Here is a 10,619-nt window from a genome sequence, read left to right as displayed (position 1 = left end):
ATTTGAAGTTTATTCTTATTTATTTATTTATTTTCTTTAGTTAAAATTTCATAAAACGTGTATGTTGTTTTCTGTTTTTGTTTTATGAGTTGCAGTGTTGTTGGAGGGACTTTTCGGCATAAGGGTCATAGGAACAGCACTTGGCTTCAAACGTGCCTTTCCTGTACCTCCCGGTGTATTTGTGGAATCTACTTCTTTAAAATGTTTAACGCACAGCAAGGCATTTCACTGCAGCTCTGCCCACAGCTGCTTTCGCAACGCTCCTTACGCGAAGGACATTGAGGCACGTTAAAAAATTAGTGGTATCTGCCTTATATTTAACACCACATAAAAAACAACGCTTCAGGTGTTGCATTTTTAACACATACACTAAGTATAAACCGCACAACACTACAAAAATTCAAATGCAAATTAAAATTTGTTATTAACGAACATTAAAAAAAAACAACGATATGACATTCAAAGCGTAACGAAATATAGGAAATAAAATAAAATCAAGTTGAAGTTTAAAGGTTTGGTTCTCATGAGAGCAACGTCATTTTGGCTTCTACCTGTATTTATGTGCCTTGAAATCTGACTACTCAGTCCGAAGAGAGTCACAGTTGCTCTCTCATTTCTGCTGTCATTTTCAAGTTAAGAAACGCTTTTCGGATTAAATATCACTACTTCGGACTATATCTGACTATTTCTGGGAGATAAGGAATGCAACTATTATTAGCGATGTTAATGCTGGTTTCCAAGTAAACGAAATTTAGTCTGTTCGAAGAGCTGATAATTATTGACAATTATCACAATTTATCGAAATTTAGGGTTAGCGTACGCAAAAAAACTTGTCTCTCTCGCACCGCTCCCTTAGCAGTGGCACCGTGTTGCTTCTTTGCAAATTTACTTGGAAACAGTGTAGCTTTGGTGTGAAATATGTTTATTTGTATGATTATGAAGCACATTTAACTGATGAAAATCGGGTGTACGCGGCGTATGAGTAACCTTCTTTCCTGTTAATTTTTCATACGAAGAATCTTTTGCGGATTTTCATTTACAACTTAGAAACTATAAGCCCTATCGGAAAGTGATGTATACACGGTTTATGGAGAATTTCATTGGCTTTCATTTGCCGTATTTTTTAAATTGGTTCGTAAGATATACGTAATTAAAAGGAACCAATTTTTGCTTTAAGCTGAATAACGGTAAATCGCAAATATCTCGAAAACGTATCCATAGAAAAAAAATTAACCCGAATTTCGGAATCTCCGAGCAATTCTACATACAAATTGGATATTGGCGTCTGGAGAACAAAATCCAAATTAGAATATTTGATCCAGTGTTAGCTAACCTTGTATTATTGAATCATAATTTTTACGTTTAAAATAACTTATAACAACTCCAACTATTTGGGAAGAATGCAAATACTCATTTTTTTACGTTTGCTTAGCAAATAATTTTAGGCATACTTTTATTTTATATTATTTTCGTGCTTTCTTATTTATACCTTTGTATGTAAACAAAGTTCCAATCAGCTGTACCTAAAACTTACAAGTTTTTGCTAATTTTGCGTTTGCATACTTTTTTTTGGATATTCTCCAATTTGAGAGCGAATCGCTCGTTACTCTTCTGCAAGTTGCTGCTGGCAATTTTTCACTGGAGATCTAATCGAACATACTTATTCTCTACCTCCTCGAAATTATAACTATCGGCAGTGACGTGAGTGCCGAATAAGATTTCGACAAAAAAAAAAATTGAGGGATACTTACAGGCGGAAAGCAATTTCACTATTATACTCACTTCTTACTATTATTACTTATTATTATTATTTTCACTGTGTTTGCTGGGTACTAACAAACATCCTGTCCGCGCATCTTTTCAAAACCGCGAGACAGAATTTCTTTATATTTTGAGCGTCGAAATTCCCATTTTTCTCCAATTATTGAAAAATATTTTATTTTGGGCAATTATTTATTTATTTAAATTTATCAAAATATAAATATTTAGTATTGGCTCTCTTCAAAATTCAAAGCAATTAATTACTCTTCTCACTGATGAATCCAGTAATGTCATAGTTTTTAGTTGCCAATCCACTACTCGTATTATATTTAATACATTATTACTCATACAAAATTTTCTTGTATACAACATACACGAACTTACACAATATACATATGTACATACATATGTATTCAATCTCATATGTAAGTACAATAATAGTATGATACAATATGACATTGGAATTTCGGTATTTTAACTTCGGTTTGCTACAATACTCTTTTTGAAAGTTTCCTGTTGTTTATAGACAATCCCTCGTTTTGTTATAGTCATTTCCTTTTTTTTATTTGTGGTTGTCTAATAATATTAATATACATACATACATATGTCGTATGGGGGTTTGCATCATGTAAGATTTTTATATAGCACGACCTTTTTTTATTACCCGCATTGTTCGCATTACAATTAAAATAAAATTTAATTTGACATTTTCAGTCAACGCTTCTTCCTTCACATTCATTATTATTTACGTGTTATTTGCTTAGTTTGCTACATATAGCATTTTCAGTTTAAATGAAACCATTTTCAAATTAAGGGTAACCCTTTTCAAATTAAATGAAACCTTTTTCATGTTAAGCGAAACCTTTTTCAAATTAAATGAAACCTTTTTCAGATTCAATTAAACTTTATTCAAATTAAATGAAACTTTTTTCAAATTAAATGAAACTTTATTCAAATGAAATGAAACTTCTTTTTTGGATTACTTTGAATTAGCTGTTACGTGTTGCTCTCCGTTACGGTCAAGGCATGTTAAATACAGTGTTGCCGTTTCGGTCCAATTGGACCAAAATTGGTGGTTTCATTTCTTAAAATAAAGCTCTGGTAGGTTGGTTGGTTTGCTGCGATTTTCGAGTGGTTTTGGGTAACTAGGCAAATCATATAATTTATTCATTTTATAAAACTTCAAATATCTCTGTTTTCGGGAGTACATGTAAAGGATGATGTGAAAAGGAAAAGAGAAATGGGACATGTCAAAATTATTCTTGAACCGAAGTTGAATGTTGCCGTGATTAGACTGTGCTCTAATCCATAGGGTTTGTTTAAGTTAAAAGAATATAATTAGACAATTGTTATGCAAATGCCAAAGTTTACATTTCGCTTAAGCGAGTGAGTGAGAAGGGAGAGTATTTGTGTGTGTTTTTACGTAGAAATCAAAAACCAACAGACTTCTACGTATGTAATGCTGTGCGTTGGGTAACAGCTTACACGCGAAGCTCATTTAACAGATTCCTTATGTGACAACTCTCAAGCAATGCCAAATATGCATAACAGAGCCTTTAGTGTTAGCCAGACATGACGCAAACGGCTATTAATAGGTTAAGTTGATTTCCTGTTCCTTAATTTAAAAATGTTTAATACTTAATTTGAATAAAGTTTCATTTAATTTCAAAAAAGTTTCATTTGGTTTGAATAAAGTTTCAGTGAATCTGAAAAAAGTTTCATTTAATTTGAATAGTTTCATTGAATCCGAAAAAGGCTTCATTTAATTTGAAAAGGTTTCGCATCATCTGAAAAAGGTTTCAATTAATTTGAAAAAGGTTTCGCTTAACCTGAAAAAGGTTTCATTTAATTTGAAAAAAGTTTCATTTAAACTGAAAATGCTATATACATAGTATGTATGTATGCATGCATGTACTAAGTAGGATGTGTGTACATACATATGCAATAATACGTATCGCTACATTAATTTACAAAGGCGCTAACTCCAACCAACTCTTTTACACACATTTTAGTAGAATGTATTAAAATACACCTTCGGTAAAAATTTTAAAGTGCTAGTGCTAAAAACAACGGAGTTACATGCCACTTTTTAAAAAACCCTACCCATTGTTGATACTCTTTTTATGCTTTTTGCTTCTCCTTCAAAATAAAAAAAAATTGTTGGTTAGGGACTTTGTGAATTAATAAACGATATACATACATATATGCTACAAATAACTATATGTATTTATTTTTCTGCCTGCAATCGTAGATGTGTTTCTAGAGTCATTCGTGTGTCAATTTGTTCGGCTACTTACGTACTTATATATAATTATTGTATTTGTTTACATTTATTTTGTTTGTTCAAGTATTCTCCTTGGTGCGATTGAATTTAGATAACATGGCTGGGTTGATAACTCCGACGGTGGTTCATATAGATAATACGAGTACAGTGTGCGCAAACAGGTAAGCAGCAATTCGAAGAAGTTATAAGAAACTTCATAAATTTTGTGAACGAATAGATAGTATCGAGCCCTAACCGCCAAAATAAGGTAAGCGACATTTTTTTCAAAATTTTATTTTCGATGCAGAAATGCATCTAGATGCTCTAGGAATATTTCTGCATCAAAAAGAAAATTTTGAAAAAAATGTCGCTTACGTTATTTTGGCGGTTAGGGCTCGGTATATTCATATTTAAATCGTGCGGGGTAAAAGTTACATGTTTTGGGCGTTTATGTATGTATGTAGTATTTCTAATTTTCTAGTTTTCTCTGCGCGAATGAAGGTGGGTAGATATTGACCTAATGAAATGCTTTACAAATCACGTACTTAACTGTAAACATCAAATTTTGTATTAAAGTCCATATAGACTGGCACGTGCATGGATGGCCACGTGCGTAGATAAATTTTGCGAATTCATCGAAATATGCATATGAAAGCATGTACACAACTCCAGATTGTGTGATACACTTATTATACTTACAAACATATGTATGTATGTATGTAGTCTATGAAAAATATTTTACAAAGTCAGAAGGTACATACATACATACACTATGCATACGTGCTTATCATCATCATCAAAAGGGCTCTGATTATAATTGATTAATTGCCAGCCTTTATGGAAGCAACAAAGTGTTTAAATACTTGCGGTGTTGTTTGATGTGTGTGGCTGTGTCCGATGCAAATAAACAGAATATTAAATAAAACGCATATCCAAGAAAAGTCAATTAGAAGCATTCGCACTAATGGCGGGGTTATCACTCTAGTCCATATCGCTCATTTACTTGAAAACTGCTGCAACGCTTAAAATGTCATTTTTGAGATAAAGATTCAAAATTACACTTCATTTTGTGTAAAAATTTAGCGCTAAAATCGTGTACGTGATTTCCGCGAGAGAAGAGAATGTCTTTCTTTATTTTCTTCATTTCGAAAGTAAATTTAAAACTTTACGGGTGTCCGTATATAAGTAAATATCTCGTTTTTTTTTTTTGAAATATTATAGTCGTATAGCAAATGAGCGAAATGTAAATACTTTGAGCATTTCAATACATACATCAATAAAAGTACATATTTTTTATATATTTATTTTATTTTTACTTTGTTATAAAATATGTTATATTGTTTCAGTTTTAACTCACGTACATATATGTGTAAGTTCTTTTTAAAAATGCTTTATTAATTTAATTTCTTTTTATTCCTTCTAAGTTAATTGCGTTTATTTGGATGGAAGCTTCTGGCGTCTAAATATTGTGTCAAAGCTGCAAAATATACCCATATACATGTAATGAATATGCATTCATGATATTTGATTTAAAATATGTTCCACCACACTCCTTAATTAATGTTTTATGAAGCGAAAATGGAAGTTAAGAGAGCCGTAACAAATGTCACTTGAACAAAATTAGATATACAGATTACAGTGATTTGTGGGCAGCCTTTGCTTAGAATTTTAAATGACGATGTGATAATAAAAGGCTCAAGAGCTCAGATAGCGACAACTAATGTGGAATCCAAATGAATTCGAACAAATCCATGTAATAACTGATTGGTTTAAGAGAGAGACTTGTTGTTAAGATATGTAGTATGCCTATTCAATTTGTATGGCGAAATTAAATTACAATGTCTTTTATCTTTGGCATTTTATTGTTACAATTTTCGTTTGAAATGTTACTTTTCGCAAGCATTTGACGGATTATTTTCGAGATGTTAGATTGCAACTAAGCAAGTATAAAAAAAATTCAATCGTTTTAAGTTAATCTTAAAGTTCTACATAAACTTTTTTATTATTATTTATGTATGTATGTATGTATGTATATAAAGGTATGCAAATATGAAAATTATTTAAGTGTAAGTATAATAATACAAATAAAATTGTGTACATAAAGGATAATTTTACAAATTTTAACAGCTGCTTATATATTAAGAGTGCGTTTTTAAATCATCATTTACGCACTAGCTGCAATACTCAAAAGTTCACATAATTTGTACAAAAATTCATTTTTGAATGAAAATTGTTTACTTTTTGAAGGGTGAATTGTGATTGTCGTTCTCAAGTGCTAATTGAAGAAAACAAACCATTGATAAAACGTAATGAAATTGTAAACAATTTTCATATGTATGTAAAGTCGTCGAATTTCATTACTTTAAGCAGTCAAATAATATTTTATATGCCGGCAAATAAAATAGTCTCTTACTAATTTTTTCAATAACAGATACTGAACATGTATCGCTTTATATGATTTATTACATTTTTTTAAATAATGTATAAAAATATATAAAACGAGTTTCGAGTTTAGCTTCTTTGTTGTTTAACCCATCTAAAGGACGCATCGCTACCAGAAGGTGAAAAGGTCTTTTATCTGTTCAGCGAAAATTGTCAAGTGTAGTAAACAATGGGAAATAATAAGACTTAACGCAAGTCTGTTGACAAATGGGATCCTGACTCTTTTTGCAGATATGCAGGTATATTAAACATATTTTATTAAATGTACAAAATAAATCTCAATTTAAAAACGCTTACTTGGCTCCTTTTCACATTCGGATAGTGATATGCAACCAATTTGTGTACATAGTTTTTTATGCACTGAGTTGTTATTCCCTTTAATCTTAATATACATATACATATATGATAGAAATTGCTTTTAAATACGCATGAGCGATTATCTTGCGTACAACATTACGGTTGTATAGTTTATTGAAAAAGTTTTAGGTAATACAAACGTTTATATGATTGTGACACGTTCTTATTTTGATTACATAACGACATCTTACCTCAATATCCTTAGATTATTTCTGATTCTAGTAAATATTTTTTTGAACCCCCGACCAGTGGGATAGTGTTTTTCGCTATAACGGAAGCGCTTGAAGCAAAACTTTAAAACGAAAGATAAAGATCATTATGTCCAATACATTCCTTTAAGCAAGATTTTCATGTGTAATGTTGTAATCCAAATGATTCACTCCTTTAAATTGCTATGCTTTCTGCGAAATGAATGTCTTAACATATTTTAATAAGTTATTCCCTTATTAGTGGTAAATAAATAGTACAATGCAAGAGCTTCTAAGAATCTGCAATGCAGAATTTTCATCACTGTTTTCGGGGAAACGACGAACAATAGAGTAATTTTAAAGAGAAAATTCTTAAAACCTTAGAGCATTGTAATTTACTTTGATTTTTCTTTAATATTCTATAGTTCAATGAATATATCTACGTATTTTTTTTGTTGAGAAAGAACTTTGCACATTAGATTGTTTATGACTTAGGGCCGTTTTCTCATCCAACCTTTAGTTTACCGGCCACTTTATCGTCTCGATATACGAGTTTTCGTTTTCTCATCAGCGCATTAATTTCTCGAATCGATAAACTGTTGCTCACCCGATGCAACCTTTAAAATTTGTACCCAACTTTAAATTTTGGTTTGGTTTTGGTTCATGAATCAGATATATTAGATATTTCAACCAAGGTTTTGGTTTTTGCTAACAGTTGCTCTTGCTCTATATTTGCTTATGTTGCATTGCCAACCTTTGAAATTTTTTGACGAATGTAGTGAAGTTTCACTCTCGGAAATGTAGTGAAGTTTCACTCTACGGAATAACAAATTTATTTTTACAGGTAAGATAAGACAACGAAAACACTTTAAAGTGAGGAACAATTTATCTGCCCTGTTAGTAAAGGCAACTTTACTGCTTACATTAGAAAACGGCCCTTAATCATTTATATGAACTTTCCCATAGGTTCCAACAATGCGAGATGATTATTCGTTTCATACGTAGCAAAATCGGATGTTTGCTCGCTATCCTTACTTCGGTTTCGTAATTTCGTTTTATCTTTTGTGCCGTTTAAGTATGTATTAAACTTCTTCACTTTTGTTCCTGCTTACACAACATTAAATAACTAAAAAATGTATAAGTAGTGAATTAAGTAGTAAAGTTTCCAAGTATTTCAAGTTAAGCTGCATTAGCAAACTAAGTTTTTGCTTTTGTATTCCACCAATGTTTGACACTTAATTCACATATTTATGGCGAAACATATGGTGGCGGTTTCCGATAAGAAGGCGTGGCTGGTGATTTCCCTCTCGCTTCACGACCGCCGACCACGACAGCTGGCGGTGGTACGTATTCATCCACATCGTTTTCACCTATAATAAACGCGTAAAAAGTATTGAGGGCTATCACGGAATCCATCGTAGAAAATCTACGAATTCGATTGCCTGCTACGAATACGATAAAAATTGCTATCACTGAATCCGAGTGAACTCGAAAATATCGGTGCCAGCTTCGAATGCTCATTCGAAATTAGCTAGTGGAAAAGAAATAATAGACATTTACGTATGCCATTTTGCTCACGCTGCCCCAGAAGTCACAATGGCCGAGTGAGTAAAACACTAGACTGCCAATTGAGAGATCCGAATTCGAGCGGAGCTTTTTCTTTCTTTTGTTTTTATTGAATTTTTGTTTCTCTTTTTTAATTTTGACGTAGAATACGTCTTACCTTAAGGTATGGGGGCTATGTTCAAATGTTGTAGTTGTAATTTTTAGAGCTTCACAAAAACGCTTATTGCACGAGAACTAATAAAGCGATTTCAAAGAAAAGTGTGGCGTTTCAAAGATAAAATTCCAAACCTGTCGACAGATTCATTTTTGTAAATAACCAATTCGGTTTCTGTCGTAAAAACAACGGTAAACATTGCCTTATTTTGGGGTCAATTTTGAGCCTTTAAAGTGCTCTAGCAACTTATTGTTGGCATATATAACTTTCATTTTCGGGATATAGGTTCTTTGGAGCAGTAGAAATATTATCGGGTACAAATTTTATATAAATTTAACAAATATTGAGCATTTTAAGGCAAAAAATTGTTGAAAAAATTTGCAAATTTTTTTCATTACCAAAATGCTCGAAAACCGCTCGAATGATTTTGTTTTTGTTTTCTTTAATCAAAAATTCAAGAGTTTTCCTTTCGTTTGGTATATGGGAAGTATTGGTTGATATCTTCTATATATGTTTATTTTATTCAAATATATGGGCATAAATGATTTTCCATACAAAATCACCTCGTCATCATTTTGCAACCACGTGCATATGTTGGAAGTGTGGGAAGGAGACAAAAAGTATGTATGCGTATGTAATGCGGCTTTTGATAAACAGAGGCGCGCTATTTATAACCTAATCGCAGCGTGTGTACATATGTAAATACATACATACGTACATATGTTGATTGCAGTTAATGTGGATCTGTTTCTATTCTTAGTGTTTGATTTCGTTTTTGACTTGGATATGCTCTTAACCATACCACGTATTCTACGTTTAAATATAGCGGCTGTATCTCCGATACAGCCTGCAGACCAAGACGAAGGCGCTGGACTGTTCCTTTTTTTCTTTTAGTTTAGATTTTATTATTTTAAAGAGAAAAATATATTTTTTTCTATTAATTTTTATGATATTAAAGTAATTTTTATGATATTAAAGTAATTTTAGGCTTCTTTCCTAATAAAGTGTTGTTAAACTATTATTTCCTCGCTTCCTAAATAATATTCATTCATTAAATAGCGGCTAGCAGATGAATGTAAATATTGTGTATGTAGATACAATGTTGGAGTATAATAAATATTTTTATTAACAATAATCACGCTTGCCTGCTTATCACCTGCTTATGTGGTTATAGTTTTTATTCAGTTTACAACAATAAAATAAACATAATAATTTTTGACCAGATAACTTGATAACCAGGCAAGTGTGAACAACCTCATTAAGATTCAGTGATTTTAAATTTTGTTCCTACAGCATAAACTCGTCGTAGAGTATCCGTACGAATATTCATTACGAACGGATTCAATGAAGGCTCTCTACAAATTTCGAATTTACGTTCGTAGCTATTCGGATTAGAAGCTACGATGGATTCTGTGATAGCCCTGATTATTTGTATACACGCAATGTATAATGATGTACACACATATGGGTACAAACAAACCGATACATACCATTCATATTGGAGGTGTTGTAAGATGGTGGCAGCAATGGTGGCTTTTCGTCCTTCAATATAATTGGGCTTTTGTTGCCGATCTCAGGCTTCTCGTCCAACTCATCTTGGAAAATTACCGGTATATTTTTCTTTCGGAATGATCTACGCTCCTCCTCATCACCTAAAAAACAAAAAATATATATACATTATACATTCATGGAACTTTGGAATATAAAAAAAAAAATTTAGCAAAAGGATTTTATATTCCGCCCCGAGAAGAACTAAATGCACCAAAATCAACTGCACTTTTCCAGCAATTATTTCATTGAAAGCAAACTTTCTAGATGAAATAAAATTCATACTAGTTACGTATGGCTTATTTACTAAAGGACTGCCACATCTTGAATATGGCTAATA

General features: G+C 31.9%; 1 protein-coding gene across 1 annotated transcript; it reads right to left on the bottom strand.

Annotated features, from left to right (window-relative positions):
- Positions 1 to 8,234: 8,234 nt before the first annotated feature.
- Positions 8,235 to 10,405, bottom strand: LOC118743512 (dystroglycan-like; the record flags this gene model as incomplete). Its single annotated transcript, XM_036476243.1, has 2 exons — positions 8,235 to 8,381; positions 10,222 to 10,405. Coding segments are annotated over 2 exons (306 nt in total), but the record flags the coding sequence as incomplete, so codon positions are not given.
- Positions 10,406 to 10,619: the final 214 nt, after the last annotated feature.

Source organism: Rhagoletis pomonella, unplaced genomic scaffold (genome assembly GCF_013731165.1).
Source record: "Rhagoletis pomonella isolate Grant_MI unplaced genomic scaffold, Rhpom_1.0 Rhpom_scaffold_00007, whole genome shotgun sequence".
Lineage (NCBI taxonomy): Eukaryota > Metazoa > Arthropoda > Insecta > Diptera > Tephritidae > Rhagoletis > Rhagoletis pomonella.
Note: the sequence above shows the minus strand (reverse complement) of the source record. Positions and strands in the feature narration are given on the sequence as shown.